We start from the raw sequence: 13,860 nt of genomic DNA, 5'->3' as shown, positions 1-13,860 counted from the left end.
TATTGGGTAGTCAGATTGATATCTGCGATGTCTCTTTCCCCTGTTTTCTATAATGAATGGCAGAAAATCCAAGCTGAGATTGCTGCTCATGAGTCTACCTTGGAAGAGCTTAGAAAGAATGTCTATTCTTTAATACCACCTTCACCAGAGTGCCGATCCCCCCGTGGTGGGACTCATTTGGATGTCTTGCAGGTAAACATTTCGAAAGGAAAAAAAAAAGAAGCCATTTTCATATTTTTTGTAATTATTGAGATCAAGCACTAAGGCATAATTAAAAAGAAAAGCAGAGATTATATGCGTTTTTTTAATTGACTTGGTATTTAATTGATATAGTAGAATTTTGCATTCGTCTCTTAGAGTATGTTTCTTTATTTGGTAAAATTATAAAAAGAAGAGGTTCATTTTACTGCTGAGAGATTTATAATGCTTTGAATAATTTCCAGTCTTACACTAGGCAGTTTTTGGGTGAACTACTATAATTAATTGTATGTGGTATATGCCATAGATCAGAAACATATTCAGGTTTCAGATATATAAGTTTTCTGAAATTTTAAATTATATTTTTAAAATTTTGAAAACAGTGATATTATAACAGGTAACACATTGCTCACCATCCATGCCCCTGGTGTAATTCTGCATCATTCATTAAATTGCATGATGATAACTGAAAATCCCCATCACTGCTTTCATCTTGATGATAATGATATAATAACACAATAACAATAATACAATGTTATATAAGTAGTCTTAGTTTCCACTCAGTGTGAGAAATGGGCAGAAGAAAACAAGGTTAGGAGAGAATTTGACTTTGTTTGAAAGACAAGATTTAATATGTTGAGAAGTAACCTCATTCAGGCTTTTGAAAGTTAGTTTCAGGCATTCAAAATCGAAGGAAAGCATTTCGTAGAGGAAGAGACACATTCAGGTAAGGACAGTAGGACTTACAGAATCAAAGACCTGAATGTGAATCAAGGTTTTCCCCATCGTGCTAATTAGTTTCCCAGTGTTCCCAGAGTTGTTGTGTTGCTTTCACAACAACACATTCTGTTGTTCTATTATCACATCTGTGATAATAGAATAGAATTTTATTGGCCAAGTGTGCTTGGACACACAAGGAATTTGTCTTGGTGCATATGCTCTCAGTATACATAAAAGAAAAGATACGTTCATCAAGAATCATAAAGTACAACACTTAATGATAGTTATAGGGTACAAATAAGCAATCAGGAAACAATATCAATATAAATCGTAAGGATACAAGCAACAAAGTTACAGTCATACAGTCATAAGTGGAAGGAGATAGATGATGGGAACGATGAGAAGATTAATAGTAGTGCAGACTTAGTAACTACTTTGACAGTGTTGAGGGAATTATTTGTTTAGCAGAGTGATGGCGTTCAGGAAAAAACTGTTCTTGTGTCTAGTTGTTCTGATGTGCAGTGCTCTATAGCGTCATTTTGAGGGTAGGAGTTAAAACAGTTTATGTCCAGGATGCGAGGGGTCTGTAAATATTTTCACAGCCCTCTTTTTTGACTCGTGCAGTATACACGATTCTACATACTATAAAGTTTAATTTATTTGTCATTTCTGTTCTTTTTCAGTTTCATTTTCTTCAGCCTTTTCCCTTTTTCGACTTCCATAGGCATATATTTGTAAAAGTAGGATAATACTTTTGCATGCTTCTGAAAGTTCCTATGTGTGAAATATGCTATAATTCACTTTTCTTAGATCCTTGGGCAATTGTTACACAATTGTTACACTATATCTGTTGAACAGGATGGATATTAGCACTGCTAATAGGTAGAGAAAATGTTTGAAGAGTAGATAATACTAAGATTATGGCATTTGGCTAGCTAACCTGAAGCACTCCTTAGTGACTACAGAAAACTGAGTAGAGGTGCCAAATAAATCCCCTAAAGAGAAGGAAAGGGAAAGCAGTTGTTTCAAAAAAGAGATTATGAAGAGTGGAATCTAGACGGAGGCATTTATATTTTCACAATAGGGTGAACAGTTTGGTTTTGTGAGAAATATTCAGTGGAGCACAGCAAATGGAAACCAGGATAGAAGGGTTGAGTTTGGAGTTGATGAAGAATTAAGTGGCAAACTTGATAGCATTGATTTTGAAAGGTAGAAGAAGAAGAAGAAAAGGCAATACTAATTAGAGATGAGGAATCCATTCAAGCAAAAAGATTTTTTATATTCTGGGAAGTATTATAAATTCAGGACATGAGATGGTGCTTAAATCCCATTTTGTGAATTCTCTGATTAGATAGCTAGAGGGAGAACTGATTAGATCATGGTATTCCATGCCTGTTTTTGTGCTTTGGGGCTGACAGAAGTGAAGAAAATTTGGAAAGAGAGTACACACTGTACCTTTGAAAGTCCCCAAACATAGGCTTGGACAAAACTGCTTGATGGGGGGTTTTTATCTTGTTTTTGAAGAGTTGGCTGTGTCATAGAAATTAAGTAGAAATTAAGTAGAAATGTTTAAGGAAATCCACAGTGATATAAAAAAGAGAGAAATGCTGAACTAGAAGAGTAAGATATAAATTATAAATAAGAACAGTTAGTAGAAAGATTTTTCATTCTAAGTGTGCAAATATGTCAAATTTTTGCTTTCTTACATAAACAGAGAAAGTTCCGGGAGGTATCCACGAAGTATCAGCTGTTCCAGAAACCAGCCAATTTTGAGCAGCGTATGTTGGATTGTAAACGAGTTCTGGATAGTGTAAAAGCTGAACTCCATATCTTGGATGTGAAGGATATTGATCCAGATATCATTCAGTTTCACTTTGATAAGTGCATGGTAATATAATGATATGACTAAATTATCTTAATTTCTCTCTATGAAACTTTGTTTGCTTCTTTACCTCCATGCAGGGGTGAAATGCTCCCGGATCGGACCAGATTGCCTGATCCGGTAGCGATCTTGGCCAGTGGTTCAGCAATCCAGTAGCGATGGCGGAGCAAAACTCCGCCCACCCACCTGGGTGTCATTACTTCCTGGTTTTAATCAGGAAGAAATGTGTTTTTTACCTTCTGTGCATGCACATAAGGTTTTGCGCATGTGCAGAAGGTCTGCGTGTGCATGTGACACTTGCGCGGCACATGCGCTTCCGAACCAGTAAGGAAGGTAAGTAGATTTCACCCCGCCTCCATGGTAGTGAACTTTCCAGTAGCCTGACAGTTGACATTCACAGCAGTGGTAGAAAACATGAATGAAAGGAAGAGACTTTGTGCCTTGATTCTCCAATTTAATAGCACCTGGTGACACATTTGATATAGAGTCTCATCAATATAAAAGACTAACATGCTCATTGTGTACTTAGCCAAGATTTTAGGCATGCTTTTTTCCCCAGACTTGTCTGGAAACAGAATAACAGAATAATAGAATAATAGAGTTGAAAATAATCTTGGAGGTATTCTAGTTCAATCCCCTACTCAAGCAGGAGACCTTATACAACTTCAGACAAATGGCTGTCCAGTCTTTTTTTTTAAAAGGCTCCAGTGATGGAGCACCCACAACTTCTGAAGGCAAGCTGTTCCACTGGTTTATTGTTCTTGCTGTCAGGAACTTTCTCCTTAGTTCTAGGTTGCTTCTCTCCTTGGTTAGTTTCCATCAATTGCTTCTTGTCTTGCCTTCTTGTGCTTTGGAAAATAGGTTGACCCCTTCTTCTATGTGGCATTTCCTCAAATACAGAATTGGAACACTGATATCATGTTGCTTCTAGTCCTTCTTTTCACTAGATTAGATACATCCAATTCCTGCAACAGTGTTTTGGCCTCCAGCTTCCTAATCATCTTTGTTGTTCTTCTCTGTACTCTTTCCAGAGTCTCAACGTCTTTTTTATATTGCAGTGACCAAAATTGGATGCAGTGTTCCAAGTGTGGTCTTATCAAGGCCTTTTAGTGCATTACTACCACTTCACATAATCTTGATTCTATCCCTTTGTTAATGCAGCCTAGGATTGCATTGGTTTTTTTTGTTTTTTTTTTTACGGCTGTAGCATATTACTGGCTCATATTCAAGTGATTGTCCACTAGGACTCCAAGATCCCTCTCACAGTTACTGTTATTGAGCCAGGTTTCACCTGACTTGCACCTGTATGTTTGGTTTTTCTTGTCTAAATGTAAAACCTTACTTTTCTTTCCCTTGAATTTCATTTTGTTAGATAGGACCCAGTGTTCAAGTCTGTTGAGATCCATCTGGATCTTGATTCTATCTTCTGGACTTGGTCCTGCCAGCTTGGTGTCATCTGCAGCTTTGATGAGTTCTTCTTCTATTTCCTCATCTAAAATATCTGTATTGCAAATACAAAATCTTCCATTAAAGTGTGATCAGTCTATGTCAGAAAAAAAATGAGCAAAGTCTTAGCAATGTGAACAAAGCAGTGTATTTTTTTTAAACCATGGAGTTATTTCTTTGCACTTGGGCTGTATTCAGACATCATTACCAGCCTTTGAACATGCTGGGAACTTGGGTGTTATTTTCCTTCTTTCTTCTTCTCTTTTGTTCTAAGCTGCCATATGATCTCCCATTCATTCTTCATGGTAACTTCTATTTGCTATGATGTTGGAGACATTTTTGTGATTTATTTTCTAAACAGAAACTATTGCTCAAAATGGGTTATTGACTAATTTGAATCAGAACTGGGCACCACAGAGTGTGGATTTGGTGTGCATAAAGATGATAATGGGGTTCAATTCTGATGGTTATTGAAAAGTAAAATTAAACCAGGAAGTTGAAGTATTATAATATATTTTAATATAATATAATATAATAAAACTATATGGTGTCTTGATTCTAGAAACTCTATAAGACCCTGAGTGAAGTAAAACTCGAAGTGGAGACAGTGATCAAAACAGGAAGGCAGATTGTACAGAAACAACAGACAGACAACCCCAAAAGCATGGATGAACAACTGACAGCACTGAAATTCCTTTATAATGATTTGGGAGCGCAGGTTAGTCTTTCATAAGTACAGTTTTGTTTCACTGTGTAAAATCCACTTGAGGTGAATTTCAAGCATTTAATTAAATATTATGTGAGCCCGATTAGCTGAATCTATAATGTTTTAAATCGGAGATGAATATATGCAAATTTCCACATCAATACTATTATCAGTAGTTGTGATTGATGAGAAATATAGACTAGTCTTATCTAGAGTAACTCTGCTCCGTTTTGAGATTTCATAAAAAGAAAAAAAAGCAACATACACATATTTCTGGAAAATAAAATAAATGATCTAAGAGGTTGTTTCTTGACAGGTCATCTTTTCCTTCATGAGTCCATCTATCTTGTAGAATTGTCATTGAATGCCTTTTCCTTATCCATTTTCCTTCATAGATGTAGTTGACTGATGAGGACAAATACTTTTTAGAGGCAAGTAACCATAGCCAAAATAGAGGTTGTGGAATAATACTAAATTTAAAGGTGCATTGAGTGCAATTCCAAAAATCTGGAACACCACTTGAAAACCATTAGTATTGACAAAATTACCATCAGTCAATTGCAAAAAACAGTTTTATTTGGAGCAGCTCATATCCTATGAAGATAGCATTAACACCATTAAACAGCAATGTTTATCTATGCCAGGTCCTTGGGAAGGACTTGCTCACTGTGAGACCACACATAATGTTGATCAAATAAGTTTTCTTTGTTCTTGAGGCTCACTCTTTTATATGCTTTTAAAAACAACAACAGGTGACAGAAGGGAAACAAGATCTAGAACAGGCATTGCAACTCTCATGCAAATTCAATGAAGTCTCCCTCTCCTTATCCAAATGGTTAGAGGTGACAGAAGCTGAACTGGTGCATAAGTCCACTTCAGAACGTACGCTTTCTGATCTGGACACTGAAATCGCTTGGGCTAAGGTAAGCAGCCTGTTCTTAGCCTTCTTAGTTTGCATCTCATTTTGATACTTCTTGTTATAGTTCCGAATTCTTTTTTTTTTTAAATTTGATTTTATTATAACATATAGTGATACAATTGGTACATTTTCGGTTCATTGGTGCAGTTATATACATATATACATCTACATACATTATTGCTTGTCTTTTGTTGATATTGTTTCTTGAAGCTAGATTTAATTTCAAACACTTAAAAATAATAGTGCTCAACTCCCTAAGACTAAATCTAATACTATTCATATAGATTTTTTTAATTAGTTAAAATTTAATCTCTATTACCTTCTTTATTTCTTTCCCCCATCCATTCGTACCACATGTCCCACACGCTATAAAATTCTGAATCTTCTCTGTCATTAATTTCTGAAGTCAATTTGTTCATTTCGGCGCACTCCAATATTTTTCCAATAACATGTTCTTGAGGTGGTATTTGTTTTTCTTTCCAATACTGGGCAAAGGAAATTCTAGCAGCTGTCAGAATATGTATAATTAAATACTTTTTCTTTTTTGCATATTCAGTTTTCAAAATTCCCAGGAGAAAAGCTTTTGGGTCAAAATCAAAATTTTCTTTTATTATTTCTCTAATCCACACCCATATCATCCTCCAGAATTTTTGTGCCTGATTACATGTCCACCAGCAATGATAAAAAGTACCCTGCTGATGGTCACATTTCCAACATTTAGGGCTCGAATTGGGGTAGATCTTCGCTATCCTGGCTGGGGCCATATGCCATCTATAAAACAGCTTGTATTGGTTTTCCTTATAAGCCGTCGCCTTTGTCATTTTAAGGTTATTATTCCATATTGAATCCCATTCGTTCAAATTTATATCCTGTCCTATATTTTTGGCCCATGCTAACATCGGTTCTTTAACTACTTCCTCTGCCATATCGTACTCCAATAAGTAATTCTATAATTTAGCTAAAATTTTGTCGTCCGTACCCATCCATATCTTATCAAATCCATTTATGCTCATTTCAATGCCAAATTCCTCCTTATCTTTTTTATATCTGGATTTAATTTGGTTATATGGCCACCAGTCTATAGAAATACCTTGTTCCATCAATTCTTCCCTTGTTTTAAGGTTCCGAATTCTATCTGCCAGGAGGCCCCCAGGGGCCAAGCCACCCCGGAGAGGTGACAAAAATAAAAGGGTATAGTTCTTATAGTTGAACAAAAATATACTGTCTGTTTCACTTTGGAAACAGTTGTGGACAAAAATCAACCTTTTTAACTTGGAGCCTAGCTTAAATATTTGAATCCAGCAGGTGGAGTGCATTCATTCCTGGTTTTATGGAGGAATCTATTTGGAAGCATATTCTATATTGCATCTGAACATCTCATGTTGAGTCTGCAAGGAATTCCAGACTCCCTTCAAGAAATTTAGCCTCCTTTCCTCTTCTTTGCTGTTGTAGGGGCATTTTTTCTTATCCTATTGTATTGTATGCCTATGGATTCCTTTTAAAGAAAGCAATTCTGTAATATACATGCTGCTCATGTGCATTTATTATATTAATATTTTAGAAAAGGTCACTAAATGTTGAACTCAACTTGAGAGACTTCACTCATTTGTTTGCCATTTGTAAACATTTTAAAATTTTACTATTTCAAACAGCTGAATTCCACCAACAGAATTAAAAAATTAACAGATCCAGTGCTCTACTTAGTTCTTTTTCTATTAATGTAATGCAGCTGTTGGCTTTTTGAATGTAATTGCTTGTTTTAATTATTGATTGCTATTTTAAAAATGTCATGGTTAGTCAGTTCTTTGACTAATTGAATGCAAAATGTCATTAGCCTGCTAGGAGGAGGTTTGTGCGCCTGGGACTAATGTTGAAAACGAAACAATATAATTTCTGTGTATTATTTATTCTGAACAAAGAACACACGTGAATTACTAGATGTATAATCCAAAGTGAAAAAGGGCACCAAGTGGCTTCCCACTAAAATAGGAAATTGTAGGAATCATTCTGCATGTTATTCCTACACTATAAAGTGAATTGTATTATGAAGGAAAGCATATATCCTACCATAAAAAATATGCATGTGAGAAAAAGCTTGGGGATTCCTGAAGAGAACTCTAGAATTAAATGGAGATTTGATATTATTAAGCATTTTTGAGGTTTGTGTAATTCTTCCTAGTTTTGGATTGGCATTGGAAACCTCATATGAAACTTAAGCAACAAACCATCTCCATATTATTCAAATATGACAGAAATTATATTCTGTGGAACACTTCATTTGTCTTCTAAACAGTGTTTAGGCTGTAGTGTGATCTTGGTTTACAGGAAGGTGATAGTTTCAAATCATAATTTGATTTGATTCCCATCAAGAATCATAAGGTACAACACTTAATGATAGTCATAGGGTACAAATAAGCAATTAAATCATATTGGGAAACAAGTCAATATAAATAATAAGGATACAAGCAACAAAGTTACAGTGATACAGCCATAAGTGTAAGAAGATGGGTGATGGGAACGATGAGAAATTTAATAGTAGTGCAGACTTAGTAAATAGTTTGACAGTGTTGAGGGAATTATTTGTTTAGCAGAGTGATAGCATTTGGGAAAAAACTGTTCTTGTCTCTAGTTGTTCTGGTGTGCAGTGCTCTATAGCGTCGCTTTAAGGGTAGGAGTTGAAACAGTTTATGTCCAGGATGTGAGGGGTCGTGTATAATATATATAATACTTGTATAATATATAATATATATATATATATATATATATATATATATATATATATATATATATATATATATATAATATTTATATATAAAGTATATTTATGAAAAATATATTCCCTCAAAAGCAATCTTAATGTTTCCCCTTGAAATATATGTAGTTCCCCAAATTTGCAAAAGATGTTTTGTGAAATGAATGTACTTTGCATAATAGATTGCATAAAACTGCAATTTGCATTGATTTGACATGTCATAATAGATTTTGCAAAATCAGTTACAGAATGTAATTAAAACAAAGAATAGAACATTTAAAACATAACCTTACCAGTTACTGAAGCTACCATTTCTTTGAAAATTTTCTATTCTGTGACTACTAAGATACTTTGAATTTTAGAAGATCCCTTGCTTTGGAATCCTTTAGGTATCATATATCATATCATATAATTGAATTCCTTTCGGTATCATATATATCATTGCAATGATATGTCAATCATTGGGAAAACTGATCAAGATAGAAATTAAGCCAATAATAAAATTTTTGTTTCTGTCACCTTGAGAAATTTTATTCTGTTCTGTTAATGTTGCCTTCCAGAATGTGCTGAGAGAATTGGAGAGGAAGAAAGTAGATTTGAACAGTGTAACAGAAAGCAGTGCTGCACTTCAGGCCTTAGTGGATGGAAGTGAAACTTTTCTGGAGGAAAAACTCTGTGTTCTTAATGCTGGATGGAGTAGAGTCCGAACCTGGACCGAAGATTGGTGCAATACACTTCTGGTAAACTGAAACCGCAAATGGCAAATTTTGACATTTGTCGAATTTGTTATCTGTATGGCTTTGGATAGGGTCATATGCATTGATGGTGGTCTTATTACCTTTGAAGTAGGCAATGTTTACAAATGTCAAGTTTCCAATAAGAAGAGAACGGCCTTACTCAATTGAACGCCTCCAAGATATGTTAAATTTGAATGTCCCATGGCCAGGCCAGATAGGATGATATCTCTAGTTAGAGCAATTAATCAGTGGAACAACTTGCCTCCAGAAGTTGTGAATGCTTCAACAGTGGAAGTTTTTAAGAAGATGTTGGATAACCATTTGTCTGAAGTGGTGTAGGGTTTCCTGCCTAAGCAGAGGGTTGGACTAGAAGACCTCCAACTCTGTTATTCTATTCTATATTCTAGAGAGTATTTAGTTGGGGAAGGCTGACATATTAAATGGAAAATTGTATCAGATGATGAAGAGCTTGACAGCTTTTCCAGAAATAGTAAAATGTATTGAACAATTTGATAGATTTGCTTCTTACTTCATGCCCAAGTATCTTTGAAACTTTAGCCCAAGAATAAATACTTTAAAAGTAATTATTACATAAGAGGACTCATTGAAATATTCTTTGAAGTTTATTTAAATAAACTGTAGCTATTATCTGTGCAATCGCTATTCATTGCTTTTACAAAATTTAAAAAACAAAAATGGATGTAATGGGCTCTGAGAATAATCTTGAAGAGGAGGATGAAGAGTTGCAGCCAGGGCAATGGTCAAATAAGAGCTGGAAGGGAATTTGAGAAAGTGTTTCAGACTTGACCGTCCATAGTTCAGGGGCAGGGAGAAGAGAGGAACATTCAGGGAAGCAAGATTTTATTACTGTAACCCTATAGTCAAAGTATTTTTTAGTATTCATGAGTTAGATGTTCAGGTTTGTTCTACCTTGAAGGACTGTCATCTGTCTTGCAACTCTGAATGTGCCTCTCACTTCATTGCTGTTATCTTATAGATAGCCCTTAGCCTTATGACCACAATTGAGCCTGGAATTATGGTAGTAAGTTGTGGCAATCGTCAAGAGTCACCAAGTGACTGTGCCCAATTTTACAACTTTTTTTGTAGCAGTTGCTAAGTAAAAGCAGCAGTTAAGTGAATCCATTCTTTCAGTAGGCATTTTTGCCAGAAACTGGAGGTAAATGCTGGAAACTGGCAAAAAATACTGAAATTTGCAATCAGGATACTACAGGATAATGCAGGATACTACAAATAGCTGTAAATGCAAACTGGTTACCAAGTGCCCGAAATGTGAGATGTCGCCACAATCCCTTCCCCTCCCCTCCCTCCCTCTCCCTCTCCGTCCTCTCCATCTATCTATATCTAAATCTATATATCTAATCCAAATCTCTATATAATCTCTATCTCTCTATCTAATCTCTATCTAATCTCTATCTCTCTATATCCATATCCATATCCATATCCATATCCGTATTCCTATCTATATCTATGTGCGCGCTCACACATGTGTGTGCAGTGTTGGAACTTTTGTTGAAAAAAATTATCTGAAAGGAATACAGTGTATAATATGCCATCTTGAGCTTTGGGAGAAAAAATAAGCTATAAATCTAGTCACTAAAATTATAACAAATAAATACCAAATTATTCTTAGTCTTGGCACTAAAGGAGCTGAAAAGCCAAATGAAAGTGCCATTGACTGACCACTGTGAATGTTTTCTATTAAAATAATCAAATTTTATTGACATTTAAGGTTCATTTTCATTGATTTATCTTTGTCTTTCCTTTACAGAACCACCAAAGTCAACTGGAGATTTTTGATGAGAATGTTGCCCACATAAGCACTTGGCTGTATCAAGCTGAAGCTCTGTTGGATGAGATTGAGAAAAAGCCTGCCAACAAGAAAGAAGAGACAGTGAAGGTAGCAAAATTGAACTTTTACTGGCATGGCTTAGACAGTAATAGTATATTTTGGATCCAAATGAAAGTCTGCCAGGTTCTGATTTTGATTTCTGTCTTGTTTCCCTTCCTTCCTTTTTTAATCCTACTGTGATCTAAACAATAATTCTATTTTTCCCCCCATTCACAGCGCCTAACATCAGAATTGGATGCTGTTAGTCTCAGAGTTGATAATGTGCGTGACCAAGCTGTTATGCTGATGAGCGGTCGTGGCGTATCATGTCATGAGCTTGTAGAACCCAAATTGACTGAACTGAATAGGAACTTTGAAAAAGTGTCACAGCACATCAGAAGTGCCAAGGTGAGTACAGAAGTCTTCCCGGTCCCAAAGCATATCTACTGGCCTATTTTTACATTTATATTGCTGATTTTTTACTTCTCTAATGCTTCTGTGAAATGCATGCTACGGCACTATTTTTTGTCAAAGGGAACTACTTTCTAATATTTCACTGCATTTTTGCATTATTTAGGAGATTATCTCCTGTTGCAGATGGTTGCACAAGGACAAAAATATATAGATAGTCCTTGTTTAGCAACTGCATTTGGGGCGAGCTAGTTTTGTGGTTCGGCAAAGCAATCTCTAAATGAAACAGCACAATACTTCAGCTTTCCTTTGCTTTATGGACCTGTGAAAGCCATAAATGCGAGAGTTGGACACTAGTTACTTTTTTCAAAACTCTTGTAACTCTGAATTGTATGAAGCAGTTGATAAATAAGGACTACCTGTATTAGTTCTGCCCCACTTTGAGTGGGACAGCAGTACTACTTCACCAATACTTTTTAAACATGAAAAAGAAGGAACATAATTATTTTATTTTTAAAACGTTAAAATGGCATGCTACTCCAAAACTTTCTCTTTTTCTCTTCTTAGTCATCAAAAGCACATAAACTAATATATTCTCTGGGTTTTGGCACATCATTTTATTTTACATGTAATTCTGTTTCTGCACTAGCTAACCTACAAGCTATCTGCAAAAGATAATTTCTTAGTGTCAGTTTTGGGAATGAGAAATTCTACAAGGTTATTTGCTCATTTACAACTATACTGTTGCAGTTATGTGAAATGTATACAAATACATTGACTATTGATCAGGGTGCTTGCTATTTTTGTGTGTGCCAGATGCTGTTCAGTCAGGACGCTCATAAAAGGTTTGCTAAGCAGGAGCTCTGTGGAATGGAAGTGGCTTCTAAAGACCTTGATAAATTTGAATGTGAGATAAAGGAAATGCTGAACATAGTGGAAAAGCACATGGAATCAAAAGAAGATGATGAAAAGGTTGGAGAACTTCATGTTAAAACAAAATTATCTTACGCACCCTTGACTTTTCTTTCTCCCCCTCCCCTTTCTTTTAATTCCCAGGCATGATTTTTTAAAATCTAGAATCCTGTGACCTAGAGGTCTATTGATGACATTGTAATTCACTTGCTGCATACAATAAATATTGATCTTGCTTGTATCAGCTGTTTCACCATTGCGGTCTTCCTGATGATTTTATACATTCAGTTCTACATGTGCAAGGGATTTGTCTTGTTTGATTATGATAAAATGTATAGTTGTGTCACACTTGAAATCATGCATTTGGAAGCTCATCCTTTTTCAAACACTTTCTCGTCATTCAAAGTCCTTGGCAAAATTTGCAATGTGTCTCCTTTCTGTGCTACATCTACAGGTAGTCCTCAACTTACAACAAATCCTTTAGTGACCATTCAACTTTACAACAGCAACTTAAAAAAGTGACTTATGGCCATTTTTCACACTTATGACCATTGCGGTATCCCCACTGTCATGTGATCAACATTTAGATGCTTGGCAACAGGTTGATATTTATGACGATTGCAATGTCCTGGGGTCATGTGATCACCTTTTATGGCCTTCTGACAAGCAAAGTCAATGGGGAAGCCAGATTCACTTAACAATCATGTTTTTAATGTCTGCAGTGATTCACTTAACAACTGGCAAGAAAGGTGGTAAAATGGGGCAAAACTCACTTAACAAATGTCTCACTTAACAACAGAAATTTTCGGCTCAATCATGGTCATAAGTCGAGGACTACCTGTATTATACTGGAAGCATACACAGTGTAGGAGATATTCAACTGTGATTTCCCCCAGCTGCTGCTGTTCCTCCTGGACATTGCTAGAATGGACAAGAGTTGCTGTATCACAGCCCTGGCTTACTTCTGCAACAAATAATAGAATAGAATAGAATAGAATAGAATAGAATAGAATAGAATAGAATAGAATAGAATAGAATAGAATAGAATAGAATAGAATAGAATTCTTTATTGGCCAAGTGTGATTGGACACACAAGGAATTTGTCTTTGGTGTATACACTCCAAAAGACAAGATACATTCGTCAAGAATCATAATGATAATCTTAATGATAGTCATAGGGTACAAATAAGCAATCAAACCATACTAAGAAACAATCAATATAAATCGCAAGGATACAAGCAACAAAGTTACAATCATGCAGTCATAAGTAGGAGGAGATGAGTGATAGGAACTATGAGAAGACTAATAGTAATGCAGACTTACTGAAT

General features: G+C 35.5%; 1 protein-coding gene across 1 annotated transcript in view; it reads left to right on the top strand.

Annotated features, from left to right (window-relative positions):
- UTRN (utrophin) overlaps positions 1-13,860 on the top strand; it is a 358,125-nt gene that overhangs the window by 109,181 nt on the left and 235,084 nt on the right. Inside the window, exons 31-38 of the mRNA XM_070932667.1 lie at positions 64-192; positions 2,633-2,806; positions 4,809-4,964; positions 5,705-5,875; positions 9,184-9,363; positions 11,150-11,278; positions 11,447-11,617; positions 12,437-12,592. Of these exons, the coding sequence (XP_070788768.1) occupies positions 64-192; positions 2,633-2,806; positions 4,809-4,964; positions 5,705-5,875; positions 9,184-9,363; positions 11,150-11,278; positions 11,447-11,617; positions 12,437-12,592 (1,266 nt within the window). The remainder of the gene's footprint in view (positions 1-63; positions 193-2,632; positions 2,807-4,808; positions 4,965-5,704; positions 5,876-9,183; positions 9,364-11,149; positions 11,279-11,446; positions 11,618-12,436; positions 12,593-13,860) is intronic.

The sequence above is a fragment of the Pituophis catenifer genome, unplaced genomic scaffold (genome assembly GCF_029215685.1).
Source record: "Pituophis catenifer annectens isolate HBS135680 unplaced genomic scaffold, rPitCat1.0.hap2 SCAF_1, whole genome shotgun sequence".
Taxonomy (NCBI): domain Eukaryota; kingdom Metazoa; phylum Chordata; class Lepidosauria; order Squamata; family Colubridae; genus Pituophis; species Pituophis catenifer.
The sequence above is the reverse complement of the archived record's forward strand: the minus strand, read 5'-3'. Positions and strand labels throughout refer to the sequence as shown.